General features: G+C 36.6%; 2 protein-coding genes and 1 long non-coding RNA gene across 3 annotated transcripts in view; 1 reads left to right on the forward strand and 2 right to left on the reverse strand.

Annotated features, from left to right (window-relative positions):
- Positions 1–1,858, reverse strand: part of LOC128018641 (guanine nucleotide exchange factor DBS) — a 55,623-nt gene extending 53,765 nt beyond the window's left edge. The window contains exon 1 of the mRNA XM_052604301.1: positions 1,503–1,858. Coding sequence (XP_052460261.1) covers positions 1,503–1,581 — 79 coding nt within the window. The 5' untranslated portion in view covers positions 1,582–1,858. The remainder of the gene's footprint in view (positions 1–1,502) is intronic.
- LOC128018700 (uncharacterized) lies at positions 1,739–5,974 on the forward strand. Its single transcript, XR_008184942.1, has 3 exons — positions 1,739–4,527; positions 5,306–5,452; positions 5,603–5,974. It is a non-coding gene; the product is annotated as an uncharacterized LOC128018700 (long non-coding RNA).
- A 407-nt stretch (positions 5,975–6,381) lies between these two features.
- On the reverse strand, positions 6,382–24,356 carry LOC128018672 (gamma-tubulin complex component 3 homolog). Its single transcript, XM_052604348.1, has 22 exons — positions 24,105–24,356; positions 23,459–23,566; positions 20,921–20,988; positions 20,710–20,793; positions 20,406–20,617; positions 18,752–18,924; positions 18,218–18,330; positions 16,797–16,922; positions 16,403–16,471; positions 16,004–16,136; positions 15,669–15,835; positions 13,890–14,000; positions 12,668–12,776; positions 11,737–11,926; positions 11,467–11,602; positions 11,299–11,367; positions 10,599–10,734; positions 10,404–10,492; positions 10,182–10,313; positions 9,944–10,084; positions 7,910–8,026; positions 6,382–7,112 (listed from the first exon to the last, which is right to left on the reverse strand). Exons 1-22 carry the CDS (start codon positions 24,178–24,180, stop codon positions 6,957–6,959), a joined length of 2,715 nt encoding a protein of 904 aa, XP_052460308.1. The 5' UTR covers positions 24,181–24,356; the 3' UTR covers positions 6,382–6,956.
- Positions 24,357–24,644: the final 288 nt, after the last annotated feature.

The following is a 24,644-nucleotide window of genomic DNA, read 5'->3' on the forward strand; positions in this document are numbered from 1 at the left end:
TAGTATGTTGTTTTCATGCAGGTGATCCCCACAATGTTGCTAAAATCTGGTTCTTTATGTTTTCCTTATAAAAACCACAGCAAGTCATCTGATGCTTATTTCCAGTATATGATACACAAATATTTATATATGATAATCTGATATAAATACACATTTATATCTGAGTCTGATTAGGCTCAATATACACTACTATTCAAAAGTTAGATTTTATTTAATGCCGCTCACCAAGGCTGTATTTATTTCATCAAACATACTGCAAAAACAGTAATATTGTGTAATAGTAAATATTACAATTAAATTAAAACAACTGTTTTCTATTTGAATATGTAGTTTATTCCTGTGATGGTAAAGCTGAATTTACAGCAGCCATTACAGTCACAATTGTCACATGATCCTTCAGAAATCATTTGAATGTGCTGATTTGCTGCTCAAGAAACATTTCTTATTATTATAAATGTTGAAAGCAGTTGTGCTGCCTAATATTTGTAATACTTCCAAATAATTTATAGTATTTCTGGTGACTGTGGGTCATTGTTCAATTTGTTTAAAACAAAAATACTGATTAATAGGCAGAAATATAAAAATAAATATTCTGCATGCCTGTCCATGCAAGTCATATCATTACAGGAAGAAATGAATGATAACTCAAACTCACTTAAGAAAATAAGTGAGTGTGGGATTGTGAACAGGTTGAGTGTAAACAGTACCAGGTATCCTCATACACCAGATTGCTAAAAGCCAAAACCTCCTGGCTAAAGGATGATTCATTTACATACATATGATATTTCTGAAAGACAGAATGTGAGAAAGAATGTTCCTGCACTTTGCGTGTTTGCCGCTTCATTCTGTTGATGTGTATTTGTGGCTCACTGCCAGTGGCAGACTGCTAAAATGTTGGGAAACAGGACAAACTGAACTCCCCAGAAAATGAGAGGAGGAAGACACAGCTAGGGTTACCCACCACAGACAGTGAGAAAGAGACTAACTGCAATTCAAAAACAACTTCTTAATACTCATTACATTCTAGTTCTAATTTCAAATGTAAAATTCAAATTCAAACCTAAATTCTAATTCAATGTCTAGTTCAAAAGTTATAATTCACTTAATTTCATCTCAATTAGAACTTCTTTTAAAAACATCTTAAATTTAAATAAATTGATATTTTAATTTAGATTATTTTTAATTCTAACTAATATTCTGAGAATGTTGAGAAAGTTCTAATTCAGATGGAATTTAATTTCAGGCTTATATGTGACGTAATCTACAGAAACAATTTTGAACTACTAAACATAAAAATGGTCTAAATATAAAAGCTGTTGTGGTTTTATGGGTTGGAAGGATTCATTAATTCAGAGGTAAAATCAGCACAACACAATCTCAAATATTTACTAATGTAAAGACAAACAGAAGCTGCAAACAACCTTGAGCTACAGTTCCCAATACTGACGCTACTGACACACACACACACACACACACACACACACACTCACAGCTCCTCCTACCGATTTTATGTATGATAACAGTAAGTCGTCTGACGAGCTCCTCCAGAGAGTTCTCTCCCATCTTCACCCACAGGATCATGATGAGCAGGACACAGAGAACCAGGAGCAGCGGAGACACGCTGTGCTGCTGCTCAGGAGAGAGGGAATCTGATGAGGGGTGAGAGGAAGCCGTCTCGCTGCTCAAACCAGTGTTGCTGCTGCTGCTAAAGATGCTAGAGAGAGAGATACAGAGAGAGAGAGAGAGAGAGAGAGAGAGAGAGAGAGATTGTGTGTGTGTGAGAGAGAGAGAGGTGCCTCAGCAAAGCGGCAAGGATGAGACAGCAACACACTGACACACAAACACACACTCACACTCTGCATAAACCAGGGAGAGTCAGCACACACACACACACACACACACACACAAAGAGAGAGAGAGGTATGCACATGAGTAACGTTAATACACATCACATCTGACACACTGTAGACATCTGAGAGCAGAACATCACTGCAGCTTTACACATCACCATCAAGGTCAAGAAAGGACATTTGGGTTCGTTCTGGGGTAGATTCCGTTATGTTTGATTCTGGTATTTTGTGAGTATATTTTTAATGACTAGTAAGTGGCTTAATGGTGTCCCTACTGTTAAAGCAAACAACTGTACAATGTAGCACAAAGAACCGTGGATGGGTTTAGTGCTGTGTTAACGTTACCTGTATTCGCGAGGAGAGAGATCCTCTGTTTTTCTGAATATGGCGACACCTTGTGGTCGAGAAGCAGAATTTCAAGATGCCATTACTGCGTTTCTGTGGAGAGAACAACTGATAGTCAAAACAAAGGACAAACTCTCGTCAGTAAAGTCATAATGGCATGATAAATCGCATATGATCAAAGGCCACTTACTATATAAACTGCTTTTAGATTAACGTTAAGCTTCCGATAAGAAAAATACTCAGAAGTCAACTAGCAACAAGACCCTACTAGATTAATATAGTAGCCTATAACTGCAATACATGTTACTTCATCTGTGAATGCGCCATTCGGTTTTTAACCGACGTTGTTGATAATATAGACCTGTATACAGTGGTGCTCGTACTCGTATGTTGCAATGGAAAACGGTCCATACAGCTATTAGTATTAATATTTGACTGCGCACATCAGCTATTAAACAATATCAAGAATTTCAGCGAGCCGTATAAATTAAGCACTGTTTATTTTGTACAGGCTAGGCTAAAAAAGTAACAAAACAAAAACAAAAAACCTTAACAGGATAAAAAAAAGTAAAAAAACATTCTCACTTGTGTGATTTTGGAGTCTTCTTGCAATCAGTCAGTCTGTCTGTGCCAGGACAGGTTATAAATTTAGGTTGTTTAGATCGAATGGGAATGATAAACTTACATTTCAAATGAATACAAGATACATATATTTTTTTCTTTCTTTAAATAAATAGGCTAATATGTGTAAAATAAGAAAATTTAAAATATTTACCTGCTTTTCCACCAGGTGTAGGGCCCAAATAATATTATTTATTGGTGAAAAACATGAGGTAATAGCTTTTATCTTATTCAAAATATCCCATTACAAATATCCTAGCAAAATATTACAATAAAATAAAATAATTACAAATAGTTGTTTACTCTACTTACTTGAGTGTTGGTTCTATATACTGTTAAACTTATGATACTGTTTGGGTATGAGATAATATTATAAACACTGTAATTTATGCAAATTACTAAATAATAAAATTTACATCAGTGACACATTTAGTTACAGTCCGTTAGAATTAACCAAGCTTTTTATTACAATTATCTTTTCAGCTGTATAGTTTGTAAAGCTTTAAGTTTTATTGTAGCTGTAATTTTAAAGCAATAAATTAGTGCAACAAACTATAGTGCACCAACTTCCGTTGTTCAGTTGTTAACAATCATTAATATTAAAATGAAGTCCAAAAGCTTAGTAATAAAATATCTTGATCACATTTTAATTTTAATTCATTTTAATTATAAACCACATCTTTAGTGATCCCTTTAAAACCAAAAGCAAAGTGACCACATTTTTATTTTTTATAAAAAGGTTTATTTGTTCGAGAAAAGAATGACAGGATGTTTGTTTTTTTTAATATCATGAACAGTGAAGGCATTTCAAACTCTTTAATGGAAATAGTTTTCCTCTGCTTCACCCTCAAATCCCTGCAACACATTAAAAGATGGATAAAAACACTCTCAGGGACACCTTGCGGTCTTTTCCACAGAATATAAGGACAACATTTTTTCAGTCAATTTTCATCTTCACCACAAAAGTGTGCACTACTGGGGAGGAGGGCGAGACAAATTTTCCCCAGCTTTACCAGGCCATTTCCATCATTACATTTCATGAACATGGGTAAGACAAGCAGTAGCGGTTTTAGGCACGGGCGAACCGGGCAGCCGCCCGGGGCGTCATTTTTTCGTGACACATTGGGGGCGGCAGCACGAGCAGAAAAACAAAAAATCCACTGTGTCACGAAGCGGTTTTTCGTCATTTATATAATTTCACTGTGTGTGGAATTGGCAAATTGGCGCTCCCTGCAGCTGCCGGCGCCCCTGATACTGAAGCATTGTGTTGTGTGAGAAGTCAAGTGTAAAAAGGGGAGTGGGGCGAGAGGCGCGTGCGAGATTTCACCTCTGGGTCTCTCTCAAATGGAACGGACAGGGCGGGGGTGGACGGGGACGGGGGATCCACACTAGTAAAATAATTAATAATAGGCTAAAGTCAGTCACACACCTCGACTTTCTTCCAAATAACGCACATTTCATTCATAATGTTATAATACAGGCCTATAGTTCCTGCAAATGAAACTAGGTAGGTAATACAAAACGATTGTGCGGTCATCAAGGTGAATTGGTTTAGTCTTGACTTCTGGTCGTGAGTGACAGTTGGGGGGATGGGAAATCTGTTGATTGTCGAGTGCCAAATAAACAGAGATGGAGAAGAAAAGGTCAAAGCCAGGTGCCCAATTTCGAAAAAAAAGAAAAGAAGAAGAGGAGAAACGAGCAAAAGATAAAGGTATGCAACTATTGTCTCTGTATGATTACAGTATCCATTTCATGAATGAAGGGCTAATGTTAATTGGTGGTGGGTATAACTCTTTGTTAGCCTTTTTGCTATGATGCTTGTTATGCTTATACAACAATAATTTGGTTTCAACTCAATCACGAGATCTAATTTATAATATTGTGCTTTGCAATAAAACTGTTAAAAGTTCAGTTATCATTTCCATCAGTTGGTTTAACATTAGGCCCTGTAAATAACCAACGACATTTTATTTGCTACACAGTATGCTAAGTATAGTTTCCTAAGTATAGTTTTACAAGTCATAACTAAAAGTGTGTCACGCGTATAATTTGAGGCAGTAACCTAATGGCACCTCCATGAAAGTTAGATTGATATACAAATTTTGGTTGAAAAATATCCTGAAACCCAAAAAGTTTTTGTTTTTGCCTATACATATAATTTAAAGTCATTTTATTTTTTTAAACAACTGAGTCCCAGTGACCATAGCATAACGTGAATAAAATATAATTTTTCAATGTATTTTTTTTTACTATTTGTTTCTATGCTCTAAACAATGTGATGACATGGGGGAAAAAATAAAATAAATAAATGTTTTTTTTTCCGGGTCTAGGAGGATATAGCGTGTAATGACAGACATTTAGTGTGTAAGAGCATGTTTATGTAACCCTTCTATTATGTTTTGAGTCAATTTGACCCCAGGCTGTTTTAGCTTTATAAAACATTATCCTATGGTCTTTTGATTTCAAATGCAGTTAAATTGCAATTTCAGGGGCACTTCTAAAAAATTTTGGAGCATCCTCTGCCACTGGTCAGGATGAGCCAACCACCTCCTCCGCTACACATATGTCTCCACAAATATCTGATATTGAGGATGAAGACCTCTTTGCCTCTACTTCTACCCAGCATGAGCTTTCAGGTGTGCGTATCGTGTGTGTGTGTGTGTGTGTGTGGGCTACAAGACAACTGCAATTTAATGTAATTTTAATATTTCTGATAATTTATGAGTAGGACTGTGTTTTTTCACTGCTTTGTGTTTTGAGTAATATGCCAATATGCTGTCTGATAGAAATGCCTGGAGCTAAACCCCCACTGAGCCCCACTGGCCCTCACATCTGACTGACAGGATTCGGACTGAGCTGGTTCACAGAAGACCAAGTAAAGTGCCACCTGACTTTGTTTTCCGTAGGAATGAGAGTAATGGGAGAAGTTGCCACCACTAATATTTTAAGAAGACATTAGTAAGTGGTGAAAAGATGGCAAGAAGTTGGCTGATTTATTCAATTAAGAACAACAGCCTCTTTTGCTTCTGCTGCAAATTGTTTTCCAAGAGGAACATCAATTTAACAAGTGCAGGAATGGCAAATTGGAAACATGCATGCAATGATCTCACATCATATGAAAACAGTTGTTATAATAAAATATTGCTGTTCGTGCAGAACTTTGTTTGCTTTTTTTGTGTGTGTGTGTGTGTGTGTGTGTGGGGGGGGGGGGCGGGGGCGCTCGAAAGGGGTCTCGCCCAGGGTGTATTTCAATGTAGAACCGCCACTGAAGACAAGTAATAGCCACTACAACAGTAAATTATAATCTTGCCCATAATCTTCAGAATAGTAACTTTGTCCTCACAGTAGCAACCTGAGGATCGGTAAGACCACACAGCATTGTGGGTAATTGATTTTGCATGTACGAAATGAGGGGAGTCTACAGGATCTTACAGAGGTCATGTAGTTCATTGAAGTGCATGTAATTTAACAGCTTCATTCATATAAATGAAAGAACTGGCTGACATTGAAGCTTTCTCTTTTTGTTTTACACGCAGTAAAGATCACAGCCTGTATGATTACAAACTCAACAACAAAAATATATAATATTTAATAATGAAAATGGACTCAAAAGAGGAAAAAGGTTCCTTCAACACTGATCCAGAACCAGAGGATGCCACAAAGGACCAGAGAAACTGACTGACTTCGCAGCCAGATTTGTCTTTCTTTTTTTTTTTTTCATACACAAGAAGACAAACAGACTCGCTTGAAAATAATAAAAAAGAAAGAGCACTGGAGGAAAATTTATGTAAATAACAAATAGTCTTAAATATTACCAAAAATGTAAACAAACAATTCTTTACAAAAAACAAAAACAAAAAAACAACAACTAATATTCACACATGAACTGAAAAATAAGGGGGAAAAAATACAACAGAACTGTGACCTTGTGCTACTGAAAATTACACTGTAAATCCACTAGACAGTCAGTTGAGTGTGACTGAAATTATTTGGCGATGACACTGAAATAGGATATTCTATAAACAGTTTCCCTGTTATATGAGTTTCTTACAGAGCGCCAGAAAAGTTCTGAGTAGCCCTATTAATAAACAGTCTCTTGACAGCAACCACATAATGTTACATTTCCCAAAGTCTGCAAGGTCAGATGTTGGAGCTTCGCCTCCCTCTAGTGGCCCCTAGCGAGGGCCGGAGGCGCGGATCACGGGCCTTATAATGCTCATTGAAGTCCAGACGGAAACTGAGGAACTGAAGACTCTCATCCGTCATTAGCAGCCGCAGAAACTCCTGCACTATGCCCTAAAGGACAAGAGAAAGAAGCATCTCTGGGTTATATGAGCTTCAGATGCTTGCTTTTGTACAAAAATGTTGAGCTTACCAGACTCTTAACACTAAACTCACATTTCTATCTCTTGGTATTGCACCTGCCACACAGGGACAACAGATGAAATTCATCTTTAAACTAATAATGTTATTGTACATATACTGTGAACTGTCCCCAAATAAATAAATAATATAATTAAAATAGTTTTAGTGGTATATGATATATAGATTGTAATCGTTATTCATCAACATTATCAGGTTTGAAATAATCAGCATTGGTTCATATTGAAAGCAGATCATATCAGGACTTATTTTAAGTAGCAAATAAGTTAGTTCATATAATATAGGTTATAGTTAGTTAATATCTCCAGTGTTTCCAAAATATTATGTCTTTGTCTTAGTTTACTCAAAATATACTGGATTACATTTATATTAGAAGAATATTGCTCTAAAGCAGATAAATGTTTTTCAATTATAAAAGGCTAACCAGAAAATGGGCTTTAATCAGAAAATTATATTCATATAAACATGCTATATTATTATCAAGTATGATATGTGGTAAGTATAAACCACATTCTGCTGTAATTGTAAGAGTAAGAGTCACATGAAGTGTTAGACTGTAGCAGACGTAATGTGTGGATCAGCATAAGATGCTCTACTATACACCATTAAACATGTTCTCTTACGGCATGCTGATCCCTGCTGGTTCAGCACTTTTTCATGCATGCATGAAATTATATTTGGTGAGCATATTAAAGTGTATGATAGGGTACCTGATAGAAGTGTGTGAGCAATCTGAGCTGAGAGCACATTTTTGGTATGGTGTCTTTAAACTCCTGCACACGTCTGTTTTCCTCAGCCTCCTGCTCTGCTGTTACACCCCACTCACCCTGAAACACACAGAAAGTGATGGACATGCTGAACATGGGACTTATCCATAAGGAATGTTCTGGCTTAAAGAAGTCTTGCCTTCTGTGAACTTCAGGTTATTGTAATGGCCATCTTTGTTTTTGATATGGATTTGGTACATTTTTTACAAATGTTTTTGAAATCCCTTATGCTCACCAAACTGCATTTATTTGATCAAAAATGCAGTAAAAACAGCAATATTTTGAAATATTACAATTTAAAGAAACTGTTTGTTTAAATATAAAATGTAATTTATTCCTGTGATGAAAAACTGGATTTTCAGCTTTGATTACTCCATTGTCTTCAGTGATCCATCAGAAATCATTCTGATATGCTGATTTGCTGCTTAAGAGACCAGTTGTATTATGTATCAATGGCATTTTATAAATGAAAACTGTTGCTTCTTAATATTTTTGAGGAAATTGTGATACATTTTCAAAAAAAAATATAAGAATCCTCCATCAGTTATAAGCATTATTTGTCTACCTTATTACACTAGAAATAGAAAATCTGTGTGGCATTCTGGGAGGTTTTAAAAAAAGTGGAGATACAATGGTAATATTTTGGTGATGCTGTATGTAATGATGCTATGCTTGTTTGTCACAGGTTCGCAAGGAATAAACAGTTCCCATTTTAAATAATCCCATACCAAGTGGAAAAAATACATACATACATGGCCACTAAAAAGATATCTATAGCCTGTAAATGTTCTGATTTCACTTCTCAAAATGTGCCAAAATTTCTTTTGGACCGCATACAGCATACACTGAATGCGAAAATCATTGCGATGACACTTTTGAATCCAAACAATAGATCCCTATGTATGGAGTCAAAATAATGCTGTATATATGTGTAAAGAAATAAAGTATTGCGAAAGAAAAGAAAGTATTGGGAGAAAAAAAAATGAAGTTTTGCAAACAAAAATAAAGAATTGCAAAACATAAATGAAACAACGCGAAAGCAATGATTTTGCAATACATATTTTCCATGGTCATATCTATTAATTTATTTGCAACGCTGCTTTTATTTTGCACGTCAGTCTAGCTTGAGCTTACGATGCCTTTTTCCTTTTGCGCGTAACTTTTCTGCACGTCTCAATTTGTGGCACAGTTTTGACGTGGGGGCGGAGTCAAGGGACGGGGCCGTGTACAACATGCCTCCCTGAAAATGACGTCATCGGCCCGAGACGCAGCTCACTGATCCAGGTCCTGTCGTGTTGAGCAGAGACTTGCGAGTGGATCATTTCTTTTTATTCACTAGCATTAAAACATTCATGTTTTCGTTTTATTTACTTTATTAACAAACGTATATGTGTATTAGCAGCGTTTGCTCAAGTTAAAGAAGTGGTTACCATGAACACCTGGTGTTTATTTCTCTCAATGTGCACACTAAAATGTGTATTGTTTCATTTGGTTAACTGCAAGCATTTTACCAGTGTTTGTTTAAAATTGCTTAACGTGGGATGACGCAAGCGTACTGAAGCGTTCTTTATTCACTTAAGTTCAGAGTTACAGCTAGTTTTAATGTAAAATAATGCAATTCACTTCATAAACAATAACTTACATCATTAAAGAGGTCTATGACTCAAGTTTCACAACGATCTCAACTTTGTTTTTCTTTTACATAACTCTTGGCATTTATTAATAAATGACTGTCATTGTAAGATAAAAAAAAAAAAAAAATTGAAGCTCGAGTCTGTTTGGTTTTGTTTTGTCGTTGCCACAAGTTTAATGAAAAAACCTGCGTTTAAAGAGCAACCTGAGGTTATGAGAGATTGATATTTTTAAATATTACTTTTTTGTATCGCACTCAGTGTGAAACAGTCTTAATATCATTACCTATTCAACTTACATTAAATGTGTGGAAAAGAACGGATTTGATTTACTGTCTGTTCATACCATTTCTTCCCTCTGTCTCTTCTTGTCCTCGAATTGGATGCGCAGCTGCAGCTCTTCTAGAGCAGAGCGGTACAGTGTGTCCTGAGCATTCTGGAACTCAATGATCTGATCAAACACTGCGCGCAACTGATTCAACAGAGACTGCAAACACACACAGAGGACAACAGAGTTACAGGAATGAGCATGAGTACGAGGGATCACTACAGGTACACAATTACCCTGTGTAAGTGCATCGTACCCTGTTGTTCACATCCAGCAGGCAGCGAGAAATGATGGTGTCCAGGAAAACGTCATGAGCTGCTATGATGTGATCCAGATCCTGAGCCTGCTGGACCTTATTCCACAACTCATCCCATGAGCACTCCAACACCTAGAGTGACACAAAAACAATATGATAAATAACACGGCTCCAATGTTACGAGGGGAAACAGGAAAAAGATAAACATACAGAAGGACGTACCTCAAATGTGATGTAATACTGCATCTGATGGATGAAGTGAACCATCTCGGAAGCGAGAACGTGACATTGGTGCAGCACACCGGAGAGCTCTGCACAAACACACAGCACACATCTTATCCGTCTGCTGAGAAAGGTTGATCTGGCAAACAGATCAAGTTGGTTTTATAACATCTGGCAGATGAAAATAGCTCTCACCCGGCATGCTCTTCAGCAGTTTGGCGTTACACATCTGTCCCTTCCATATATCTGTGAGGATGTACTCCATTCTTTTGGCCCTCCACAGGAAGTTGAACACTCGCAGGTAGTGGCTCATGCATTCACGGGTGAACACCTGAGACAGGTATGACATACACTGTGGTTAGGGATGCACTGATATAAGCATTCTGGCCCTTTTTGAAAAGCGGATAATTATTTGAAATGTCATGACCGATAACCAATTAATGCCTGATATCAAAACACTGCACATTTTGTCTAAGAAATAAAAACTAAAAACAATCACTTTAAATAATTATTATTTAGATGCACTTGTATTAAACTACTGTATATCAATATGAAACATATCGCCACATACCATATCGCTTATAGAAACGTTGATATATCATACAAACTCAATATATTACCCAGCCCTACTTGGAGTCTGGTTCCAAGACCAGAATGCTAAAAACTATGCTATATATATATATATATATATATATATATTTAATGTTTAATGTCCCAGATCAAAACCAAAATGCATTATGAGTAAAGAATAACTTTAAGTGATCAGAAAAATCCTGCTGCATGCAGTGAGTGTGAACTGAAGAGGCAAAGTACATCACACACAATGTCAGAGTGAAAGGATGGAACTTGGATAAGCAAAGTTAACTTTGGACGTATGCCAAAAGAGTTTATTTACCGTGGCAATGGGCCCCTCAACATGATAGTCCAAACTGAAGACATCCCAACCAGTGTCCCCGGGAGAAACCTGGACAAGAGAGGACACCAGATCCACATTCACTGATGCACAATTAAGTACTGGAATGTACAATCGGCCTGCATTTTTTATTTAATTCCTTCTATGTACCTCCAGTAGCCGGACGTCGAGCCTCTTGAGTATCTCAGGACTGTCAAACTGGGCATTAGTTGCCCTGACAGCGGTCTCCAGGATACCGGTTAGATTGTGTTGGTAAAGAGTGGTGGCAGCCCTCACCAACTCTGGCCTGAGAGAGAGCGAGAGATAAAGAGAGAACGATGAGTCCAAGAAAAGAGAAAGACTGGTGATGAAATCAAGCACACCCGTGTACAGCTAAAACAGAGACGTCTATGTCACCCGTGAACACACACACACACTTACTTGAGGAGGTCCATGAGGTGTCGGATGAAGTCTCCCTGGCCCAGCAGCAGGTATCTCCTCATGGCCTGAAGATGCTCCAGCAGCTGGTAGTTCTTATTCAACACATCCAACAGATACTTACTGGTCTCAAAATAAGCAGCATCAATCTTACTCTGAAAGGCCCCTTCCAGATCAGTGAACAACTCCGTCGCTGAGAAAGAGATACACAGTGTGAGAAAATTAACAATTTTGGTAAATCCTTTTGGGTCAGGAAGCCAACATCCGCCATGCAGCAAATTATTTCTTTTAGCAGTGATCTTTGTATACATAAATGAAGAAGATTTTACTCATTTTATGTGCAAATAACACTATATTTAAAGAATCTCTTAAGTGACAAAGACTAAAAACTGAAAAAAGAACAAACTTTAACTGTTAAAAGCACTAATAACCAACTACAGTTAGGCTTAGATTCAAATTAAGTTTGAAACTATAGCTAAATCACCAGGATTGTGTTCTAAAAGTATTACAAAATCATGGTAAATGTTTTTGCAAGGTTATACAGAGGATATACATGTAAAGACCAAACAGCTTCAAGGTCAGAAAAAGTAGAACACAAAGTCAATGCAGAGAGCGAAAGAACTGAAAACACCAGAAAATAAAGAAGCTTCTAGAAACACACTGAAGGACAGAGATGTACGCTAGAGCCTAAGAGCATTGATTAGCCATGCTAGCAAAGTTAAATACAGCCAGGGTCGATTTGGACAACTACACCACAGACAAGTGGTCAAAAACAGCACTTTCCTCCACAGCAGATCAATCCTTCGCTCTCCTCTTTCTCCATCCCTCGCTTTCAGCGGGTTATTTAACTATTAACTGCCATTATGGCCACAAATAATCGCATTCGCCAGCATAAACGCAGCTATTTTAAGTGACTGCATTAGCGCTAGCTCACCATCTTTGGGAGAGTCGGTGGATTTGGAAGCGGGCAGGATCTTTCCCGGCGGCGTCCTGTCGTGGCACACCTGATGCAGGAAGTTGATGGATTTGCCAATGAGTAGCACCTTGAGGAGAATAGTAAGGCAGAAAACACATTATAGGCTCCTTTCAGTCTGAAAATGAATCACTATTAGTTGATAGTTTGCAGTAAAAAACCAAACTGGATGAAAATGTGAGTGGTGCTTGGCTGTGCAAAACACACATCCTTCCTAGTGTGCACTGGGTGTTTGATCTAGGTCAGGTTCAACATGAGGACAAGTGTGCTTTTATTGTATACATTTTACCTAGAAAGCAACTAAATGTGCATACTACTACTAAAGTATTTATAAAAATATACTATATTTATATAATATCATATAAGTATTATATTTAAATATAATTTACTGTTACCGTATCTATATAATATAATATAATAATGTATAATAAATCTTATACATAAAATACTAAATATTATACACTACTTATTTATACAATTGTATTTTTTGTTATACAAATCTATTAAAACATATTAGACAAATATATTGTTATATTATTAAATACTGTATCATTTTAACAGGGATAATATAAGAAATATATAAAATGCATTCTAAGTGTATTACTATATATTATAACACTTTTTGTGTTAATATTTTTATTATATTTTATTTTATAATGTAATATAGCTATTATATTTTTATTTTGTGCGCTCAAATATATTACGACTACAAACATAATATATTTATAAGAAATAGATCAAGATAATTTATATTTTACATAAATAAAATGTAATATACTTCATATTTTATATGTAAAAATATATGTGTATATATTTGTGTGCTCATTTAATAACTACGTTTTTTTGTGCATGCTCATTTTATCTTCCATTTGTGTCGCTAAGACTTATATTGATGGAGGTCCCAAGACATTTTTAAGGATCAGAATCCTGTACATAAAATCTTATAGTCTTTTGACTAGTGCTGATAAGCAACCATCAAGCAACAATCCATAAAAAAACTGCATTGTGGTGGCAAGTTCTTCACAGAGAAACAGCTCACATTTTTCTTTAAAACATTTGTGTAGGTCTTGTTCGTAGATCAATAACATCTACAATATGCCATCACAGATTTGAACTCAATGCAAAATACATGAATTTATGATGCATGAGTGCATGATGTACTGTCATGATATAAGTGCTGTACCTTCCTGGCTTGATCCATGGTGATGAAGGAGGGGATCATACTCTTCCTCAGAGAGTACTTGTCATGCCACAGTCTGTCTGTCTTCACTGTTGGGTCTGAGGCTACAAAGAACTAAACACCCGGTTTAATATTCAGATGGAGTTCAGTTTTTTTAAGTTCATATACAAACATTCTCTCAATGTTTTCAAAGACAAATAAATGCCCTCCACTGACACAGACAAATGACCTTTCTGTGGTAATTACACAGATAGAGGGAACAAAAGAACAAGAGCACATCAGAAATGTTCAACACGGCAACTATTACAATGACTACTGCCAAGAATAAAGATGGCGAGCGAAACGAGGAGCTCGTAAACCCTTGGCCCAGGAGGAGAGCAGCGCCGATGGGTGCATTAGTGATATAACCCACTCCGTCACCTCCACCTTCAACACTGCTTACACAGTGAAAGAGACCGTTACACTTCAGCGAGGGCCTGATTAAATCCTGTGATTACAGGCAGGAGTGTCTGATTGGTGCCTGTGTGAAGGGGAAGCTGGGAGTTGATTGGGCGATAACTCTTCTACGCCCGACAACTTCAGACTTAGTTGAGTGGGCATAGACTAAGTAAAAAAAGATTCATTGACACCATTTGGTAATGGTGGAGGACAAGGAGAAGTAGATGTGAGAGTGATAGTGGAGAGAAAGAGAGACAGAAGGCCATAGAGAAAGTGGAAGGAGATGGGCCCATTAGCACGCCCTCATCTGTCCTCATCGGAGTATCTGTGTAGGAGACTGTGCTTCACTGTGTCTGGAACAATACATCACACTCAAGTGCAGCCGTTTTCTCAGACACACAACAGTGCACAAGTCAACAGAGGCAATTTGAGGACACTGGCCTGAGTTCAGCTTCAATTATATGGTGGAACAAAGTCCAATAGTTTCATTAAAGTAACATTTTTTTAATTTAATTATTAACTTTGCATTGATTAAGTGGTATTCTTTAGAACTCCTCCAAATACATACAAAATATAAAAAGTAAGAATGTTAAGGAAAAAAAAAAAAGTAAGCATTTAATGTTTCGTTTTTTACTAAATTTATATATTTATACATATGAATATAAATTAGTGAAGAATAAATATTTGCGTCCACATGTGTGTTATATGCATGTGTATAAATTGCTGAATTCGATTTTTGAATAACTTAATTAAAATGGACAGCCTGAATCAGTGTTTTTGTTAACTGTCAAATATAACTTACATATGAAAAACAAACTTACAAAACTAAATGAAATAAAATGTTGAAGTTGCAGTATTAAACTAAAACACAAATAAAAATAAAATAAAGATAAATATAAAAAAATAAGACCTAATAAATACAAAAAAATGACAAACATCTAAATGACATAAACATAACATAAAAATAAAAGCTCATTCAAATAATTTATAATCACTACAATAGTATACAAACAATACTTAAGTTGAAGGTCTAAAAATGTAATAAAAGTAAAGCTATACAGAAATAAAAAAAAGCGTAATAAAATTGCTGAAATTAAAATGAAAAATCAAAATATAAAAATAAAAGGTCAAGAAATCCTGAAATAACACTGGTCTGAACTGATTCATAGAAGTGAATTGAACTTTTTCAACATTTTATGAAGTTTAAATCAGCGACACTATTAAAAATCGAATAAAAAAAGTAACTGCTCAAGTAATGAATCACAGTCTGGACACATACAAGGATATCTGGGAATGACTTTGCAAAGTCAAGCAATGTGTGTGTGTGTGTGTGCGCATCCTGACCTCATGGTACGTATCTTCAAGCTCCCCGTCGTAGATCCAGCGATACAGGAAGTTAAGAATAGGGTGGGACACCAGACCAAGGATGTGCTGGATCAGCGCTCTCATGTGGGGGTCACCCGTCTTTCCATATGCATGTACAGCTGATGCCAACTCTCCTCCTTTACGCCCTGAGAGAGAAACAAGGGTGAGGCAGATATCTGAAATCAAATCTATGCATTAAATGCACCTTATTACTGTGAAATATAATCAGGATGGTCAGAACATTAATGCTGACTACATTTAACATGTCTTTTGTTGCAGCATGTTCCTCATCAATGAGTTGGATCATAACTAACCTTGGCAGTAGTCCACCAGTGCAGCCAGTGTTTTCAGCCGAACTTTGGGGTCATAGGTCCACACCAGCAGTCTCCTCAGAGTCAGACTGCTCTCCACACTCATGTTTACACCCTGATCCTCTTCCACCTGGAGCTAAACACATATAGACACATACACATGCTTGGTTCTTCCAGTGTGCTTTTCATAACCTGCTTTTGATGCAACCTTCAGAAATTCATTTTATTTCAGACAGGGGACGTAAATTGGCCAAGGCTTCGTGTCAGCTTGATCAAACTATATTATCCCGCAGATTTTTCCAGCTCGGGAACCAGCGGTGGAAAATTCAGGCTTGAGCAAACGAATGTCTCAGGGTCAAACACACATTTTCCCTTGCGCATCAAGTGATGTCCCATACTCACCTGTGCATGAAGAACAGACAACAATCTGTAGTATTCCTTCAGCTCTTGATGCAATGCAGCACAAAAACTCTGAGAATAAAAACAGCAAGCAAAGTGTTACTGAATTTATAGTGTGTGAAATTCAACAATTATTCCTGGCTACAAACTACAGTTAAAAAGTTTTTTCATTTTATTTGATTAAAAATACAGTAAAAACAGTAATATCATATAATTTAAAGGAACTATCTCCTATTTCAATTCATTTTAAAATAAAGCTGAATTTCCAGCATCATTACTCCAGTCTTCAGTATCACATGATCCTTCAGAAGAATTTCAGAGTTGTATTATCTTGCATTATACTATTTGAGTAGGGGTTAAGGTTGCATATGATGTTCATATGTGGCACATTTCCTACCTGTCCGACTAGGCCAAAGGCTCGATCCAAGCTGTGGGAATCTGTATATTTCCGAATCTTATTGTGGAGCCAGCCGAGTTCTGCCAGTCTGCTGCTAGTGTCTCTCAGAGACTTACACAGTGGCACCTAAAGGACAAACCCATCAATTATTTAGTGTCTCACAACATGCAGAGCAGGAGTTTATGAACCCACAATAACAAGAATATGACTGAAATGTATTTTCTTTTTATAATTAAACTTAAATATCTGCTGTAGGAACAGTGTGTAAAATCAGAGTGTGTTTTAGTGTAGGTATGCAATCTGCCCTTGTGACACAGTGGCAGAGACATCTCATCAGTTTGAAGAAAAGGCTTTGGCTAATCTCGACTTTCACTTATTTTGTCTCTTTGGGAACACAAAAACTCTTTAATTGCTTTTAATAAAAGGCCCATTTCTGGTTAAATTTCATATTAAGATTGATTCTATGCTTTATGTAATCATAGAGTGCATGAAAAGTGACACTGACATAGAGGTTTATTTTTAGGTTATTTGAGAGCATTTGTTGTCTAATGGTTTTAGTACTATATATATATATATATATATATATATATATATATATATATATATATATATATATATATATATATATAAATATATATATGTCAAGGCCAGAACAAACACAAACAGCTCTGGCCCATCAGAGTGTCTGTTTATCCAGCTCATCTCACTGGATATAAAAAGCACACTGCTCTTTTCCAAACAAATAGATGCACCATTTTAAAAGTGTCACTTAAAAAGGACACCTGATCGATCAGCTTTTATTCATGGTCAACATCTGCCAGGAATGTAAAAAAAAAAGGCCTTGGGAGCATGAATCCACGTGAGTTATAGCTAGAAAGAAGCAGCTGATGGCGAGATCAGTGCTTTTATACTTCCCACTTAAGTTTGTGTACGGTAATATGAAATCACATTACAAGTACTTTTATAAGTGCTATACTAGAACATTCTGCTAATAATTACTTTCCAATCATCTCAGTGAAGCTGAAGTGGTTAAGTAGATAAAAAAGAAGATTAAAAAAAACTTGTGCTATATGCCAAATTAAATAATTAAATAAACAAAAAGGCTTTGTTTATTTTCTTCACAATATAATCAATATGAATGGCTGAGTGATTCATTATGATTAAAACACAACTGCATAGGCTTTTAATGCCATTTAAAAGAGTGCTTCATAAGTACACAACAAGCTTATATTGTGAATATACTCTTGTAAACTTCACACTCCATTCAGAATTGTACATTATTCATGTACGTTGCGTGGTAACCGTGAACAGTCTTGTTACTATAGTTTTATATAGTCTGTGTGTGAGCGAGTGAGCAACAAAAATGAAAGCGTAAAAGACAGGACCAGAATGAAAGGAAGATACAGATACCAAAGAATCACCTTTGAATCAATTTTGTAGCAGTTTTCTGGGCTGCACATCTTGATGAACTTTCCATCTATTCCCTGGAAAACATAAAGAATGTCTCGGACGAGAGCATCCTCACCGATCTCAGCTTGGGCCAGAAGAGGAGATCGAAAAAAAAAAAAGGGAGAATTTTAATTAAAGTGCTGTAAAGGTCACACTCATAAATCTGTCACAGAGAAAGGTGCCATGCGGCTGACTGCATCTTAAAAACCTCTGAAATAGAGAAAATCTCTCTGCACTTTAAGGACCAAAATCAAATGTAAAGGACAATTCATCAACTAGTCATAAGTAGTCCAAAAAAATCACTGAAAAAAATATAACAAGGATTTGTTTATAGAGTGAAACATTTAAACCATCCACTGCATAAAACTCCCAGGCACCAAGCACATTTTTAAACCCTCATTTCTATTTTAAGTTTTAAAATCCTATCCTTATTTATTGTAGTATCTAAATCACACAAGTATTTCCTGAAATGTCCTGAGTATTTCCTTGTTGATGCAGACACTCACCACTGCCATCTCCATCTCGTCTCTGTCTTTGTGGGAGTTTGGATGCCGGACTGGAAGAGGGTCCAGTGGGGGGACGGGGGGCAGCAGCTGCCCCAGAGGGGGAACTGGAGATCGGGAGAGTCCAGGCTAGACGAGACCCTCTCATTGACTCACCAACGGCCTGGGGTCCCGGTCTGAAAATGACATAAGAGCAAAACGTTTATCTGAAAAGTTTATCTGAAAACCTCGTTTCATCCTTTAACAGCCAATCTCTACTACAGAAGGTCAAACTCTAGGAAGAAAGAAAGTTTCCATCGTCATTTTACTAAATCCATTTTCACCTCAAACCCCATCTTCTGGAAACCTGTCATTGTTGTCCATTAGCAATACCTGTGGGAATTCACTAATTACTTCTTAATGGTGAGCTTTAACCAAATAATGACACTGAGGTTCAGACACTTTAATGATGCTGTTGGTTTGACAGATTTACTGTGAAATGGATCCAGTATCTTAAGTGCTGCAGGTGCTAGACAGCTGCATTAATAATAGATGAGTGTAGGGCTGGCAGTTCAATTAAACATGCTACAAATACAACAGATGCATTACTGACAAAATACTATATATATATAAAAAAAAATATATATATATCTATATCTATATATATATATATACTATAATACTATATATATATATATATATATATATATAGGAAGAGAATAAACCTTTATGTTTATGAATGTTGCTGTGCTAAAGCAATAGATGAAGCAAAATAAAACAATTCACAATAAATAACAGTTATGAAACACTGCAATGTGATGCAACAGTATGCAACTGCTGACAGTAACAATCAGTTTCAATTAATACAATGGGAGCAATATTAGCGTTGCTCATGTTGGGTGTAGACATTGTGCTAAAACAAAAAATCAAACCAACTAGCACCTGCAAACACAATTTACTAGATTTTTAAATAACTTCACTTTAAGCAATGTATAGTAAATGCATTAAGTGAAAACCTCTTTACATGGGACATGATTATTTTCCCTGTAAACAAAAAAAAAAAAAATTCTTGAAAAAACAAACCAGAAACAGAGAAACGGAACCTTAATGGATTGTAGTCAGATTCTACCAATGAACAGGTCAATGATCTCAAAAGGTCACATCTGCAAAAGTTCTCTGTCTTCAGAGATAGTAATGACTGTTGATCATTTTGATTTCAGGAATATATTACATTTTAAAATATATTGTAATAGACAACAGTTTTCATTTTCAATTGTAGAGATCGTTTTTTAAAATCAAAAAACCTACCAAGCCCATACTTTTGACCGGTTGGGTTTGCACTGGTGTATTTCACAGTGGATGTTGCAGCTGTTCGACAAGAAGATTAAGATAGTTCACCTTTAAAAAAATTTTTTTTTTATCCTTTTCACTGTAAATGATGTTCTAAACCTGAATGGATAACTTTCTTCCATTGAACACAAAAAATGGACGAAACACACCAATTTCACTTTCACATGATCACATGACAACAGTATCAGTGTCACTTGACATTACTGATAGCCAAGTTTGTGCAACGTGGTATGTGTGACTTTTTTATGGTACTTTTAGGAGCTTGACAGCCCATGTTCAATGTATGGAAAACAGCATTCACTGAAGTCAATCCATCACTGTCACTCACCCAGTGAGTAGAGATGGAGGGGTCGGTCCAGGCCCATTGATTGAGAATACCCCCATACTGCCGATGCCACTGGTAGCTAAGCTGGAGTTATGGGCAGTCGCAGAGCGCTCTGGGTAGCTGAGCGGGAGACTCTGGGGACGGGCGTAGTAGAACGGGGTGGAGTGGACATCACGGGGCAAAGCCTGGGCAAGCAGAGCTCCATAACTACACACCTATGGAAGGGAAAAAAGAAACTCTGTCTTTTCATTATGTTATTGTGTAGTATCTGCAAAATAGCCGCTAGAGAAACATCTCAGGAACATACAGGAACACGGTTAGACGGCTTCCTTGAGTCCTCACAGAGGCTGAGCAGGAGGTATAAGATGGACCATCTATGTTTCAACACACCCTGTTCACCAGAAACAAATAAATCAACAAATAGAACCATACGGTATGCTGTTCATCATAACTATAGTCTACACGTATCATATGCAACTGGGACATAATAAGGACTCAATGATGAGGTGGATACCGACCTGGGTCTGAAGCTTTCTGTGCAACTCAGAAAAAAGGGCAGCATCTGCTTCCCGACGTTGTTTTAACACTACAATAAATAAGAAAAAAAAAAAAAAAATATTTTTGTACTAAAAACTTGTTACTAAAACTTAATTTGAGCCTGAGAGGGTTAATGAATTGTATACAGTCATTCACCAATATACAATGCTATTTCACACAAAAAATATAAATAAAAATAAAAATAATTATACAGAATCTTTTAAAGTGATATTTGATTAAAAATAATGCCCATTACTATAATTTTTTTTATAATAACAACTGCAGAAAAATAAACAATAGGCAAAATAAATGGACAAAGTCTAACAATCTCAATCAAACAGAAATCAAAAATAACACAGGAGTGTATCAACTTTGCATAAATGTAATTTGTTTTACATTTGTATAACTGCAATTTTCCACAATCTACAGTTTCAAATTAAGGTTTAAGTGTTGTTTAATAGGCTAAGGAGTAAAGACAGCTAATTCACTGGAATAATTATACATTGTCAGAAAAGTAACAAACAAAACAGTAAATATATTAGAATTATTAATGTTGTGTTGGTCTCGACTTTGAAATGCCTGCTAACTATGATATTTCTGCAGGCAATCTGTCAGCAAATGACATTCACATCTCATCAAAAATCTGACTAAAGCATTTATTGCACAAGTGTTCTTTGCCCCATTCTATACACATTATATTTGAAGATCGCAATCACTCTTATAGATAGGGGTGGTTAATCTGTATGATTTCCCGATTCGATTCGATTCGATTACGATTATTGAAGTCCCGATTCGATTACAGTCGATTTTCGATTATTAACGATTCTCGATTAACGATTATTGATTTTCCATTTCACAACAGTAAGTAGTAAACAAACTGTGTAAATCATTACTAATAAATGGTAGAAACAAACCGAATGCATGTAGTGGTTGGGATTTTCAGTTTACTACATACAGCAGGCACTCTGATTCCATGTATGGGGCACATATATATTATTCATATGACACACAAACACAAGTAGACAAGACCTTTTTAGTTCAAAATCTATGCCCCGTGTCACATCGCCTCTGCTTCTGCTATGAGCAGCGCGGACAGATCTGCCTCGCGCACGCGCCGAGTGTGCACATCTCGAACTACTCTCCACCTTACCTCCTAACTGCCCTATGAATACTTCGACCTTGTCTAACATACCCAGAGGCATTAGACAAAGTCTCCACTACAATACTGTCACCGCGATTGCGGAGAGGTGCGGTCAGAAGACAAATATACAGGTCTAGCGCGGAAAAAATCTCCCGCCTCGTCCCCGCAACAATAAAACGCCTGCTAATTTCGCGATGAACACTCCGACCACTGCAAACATTGTTCACACCTTGACATTTGGCAAAGGACCATTTACATTGGGCAAAGGATTCACCGTTTGTGCTTGGTGTACTTTCACTTTCAATATCTCCGTCATCTTCTGAATACAGATATTCCCCTTCAGAATCAGTGTCCGCGAATAGAAGTCCCAACACTTCATTGCGGGTTTATTGAAGCTTTATTGATTCCATTAGATAATAATAAAAATAATAATGATAATAATAATAATCTAATGCCAATACTCGCTAACGTTGACAATATTGGTCAGATAAAATGGCTCACTCTCACACAAGCTCCGCTTTTTTTCGCACTGATTCAATGCGCTCTCGAAGATTTTGTTAAGGAGCATTACGTTTTTTTGAGTCAGAGATGAAGTATTACATGTCTGCTATCTGGTGCAGGGGAGATCGCTTGAAATTTGACACACTATTTGACAAAATCGGCCGTTTTATTCAGTGCCGCATCTTGTCGAGTAAACTCAACCATGGCGCCAAGAGGGTTAGAGCTCCTGCCATGAAAACCAAAATAAATCCACACGCTTGCTTTGAGCCCAGATGGAGCTGGGTGGATCGGTTGGTTGCTCGCTCCTGTTTTTTCCATTTTACACACCTGTTCTGGCTGCTTGCTAACTGGAACTGGGCGCGTTCGTGACGTTCAACTCTCGGTATAATTTTTTTTACAAAATAAAATAATGAAAAAAAAAATCGATTTTTGAAAATTTAATAATCGATTCATACTCGTCCATAACATACTCGCGATTAATCGATAGTCGATTTTTTTCACCACCCCTACTTATAGATAATAAATCATTTTCCACAAAGCTGTATATAAATGACAATTAAATGCAAATACTGCAATGCAAAAACTATGCAAATAAAGCAAAAATGCTAAAATATCAGGAAATAAAATTAGGTAAAACTGATTAGCAGTCAATCTCTAATTATCACTATAATTTATGGTTGTTTGCGTAATTTAATGTCATGCAATGTCATATTTATATTATAAAGGCAAATATAAATTGGAACTACTATCCTGATCCACCAAACAGATAATAATAAAAAAATCCTTATTGTTAAACCCTTCAGAGCATGTTCATGGAAACCTCCTGAATGCACAACTGCTTTTGAACAACATAAGGACAGGGTTTCAGATTACTCACATTCTTTTTTAATTTTCTCAGACACCAGAAACTCATCCCGTTCAATCGTGGGAGCGTAATTACTCCCGATGACCCGAACTGCATACTGGAACTGATGGGCTACATCAGCTGAGAACAATGACAGAAGATACATAAGCATATCTGATCATACATACAGGCATTAGCTCCTCTTCTGGAAACTGAAAGCATGGATCATAATCTGTTATTTCTACTGTTTCTACAGTCTCTAGGTCCAATGTTGGACTGCTCATGTTCACCAATAAAGTGAAGTGTCTGTTTCTCATCTGATTATGTCTATTGTGGACTCTCTGAGCTGGGTTTCCTTCAGATTAGGGTTGAATTCAAACATGATGTTACATTTGAAAAATGACAGCACCAGTGAGCTGATAAAAGATGAAACAATAGCTCGAGTTCGAAGCATTAAGGTCTTTATTGACATTAAGGGACCATTTGAAACGGGCCCTGTTTTATCCCTGATGTTTCCTCCCTGTCCTCTTACAGCATCTCATCGCTCTTGATCAATCCCGCCTCACACACATTAGCATATCACATCACATTTACACGTCCGTTTACAGCGAAAGTCAAGGCATAGTCCATCACTGCACACACTAATCATGTTTATGACAGATTTGAGATGTGTCTTTACCTTCACTCTTGCCCGTGATCTTACAGCACAGATTCTGCAGAAGCACGTTGGGTGATTTCTGGTCAAGCGTCGCCATTGTGCATGTATATATTACCCTTCGTGCGAGCAGAAACGGTATGTGGTGTGTGTTTAACCGCTGTAGCTTTTCATTTGGTGGATTTCAGCTCCTGGCAACAACAGCGCCATTTTAACGGAACCCGCCGAAAAGCGCCCACACTCGGACGGTCAAGAGAGAACACAGCAGTTGTGCGCAGCGGAAAAACGGCCGGCTGTAGAATAAGACTCAGGAAACGGTTCCACACGTAACGCCAAATATCATAAAACATGTTGAAAATTGTAATAATAATAATAATAATAATAATAATAATAATAATAATAATAATAATAATAATTATTATTATTATTATTATTATTATTATTATACTAATAATAATAATAATTATACTTCTTAATCTACTAAATATATATATATTTTTATGACTTTCCGCCCAAATCAGTATTGTATCTGGTCAGTACTGAAAAGACAATTTTACGCAAATT

The sequence above is a fragment of the Carassius gibelio genome, chromosome A1 (assembly GCF_023724105.1).
Source record: "Carassius gibelio isolate Cgi1373 ecotype wild population from Czech Republic chromosome A1, carGib1.2-hapl.c, whole genome shotgun sequence".
In the NCBI taxonomy this organism is placed as follows: domain Eukaryota; kingdom Metazoa; phylum Chordata; class Actinopteri; order Cypriniformes; family Cyprinidae; genus Carassius; species Carassius gibelio.

Coding starts and splice junctions, on each gene's coding strand:
- LOC128018672 (XM_052604348.1), bottom strand. CDS start 24,180: ATGGCGACGCTTGACCAGAAATCACCCAACGTGCTTCTGCAGAATCTG. Junction 23,567..24,104: donor GATCACGGGCAAGAGTGAAG/GTAAAGACACAT, acceptor CATTGTTCTCAG/CTGATGTAGCCCATCAGTTC. Junction 11,927..12,667: donor CACCGACTCTCCCAAAGATG/GTGAGCTAGCGC, acceptor TCTCTTTCTCAG/CGACGGAGTTGTTCACTGAT.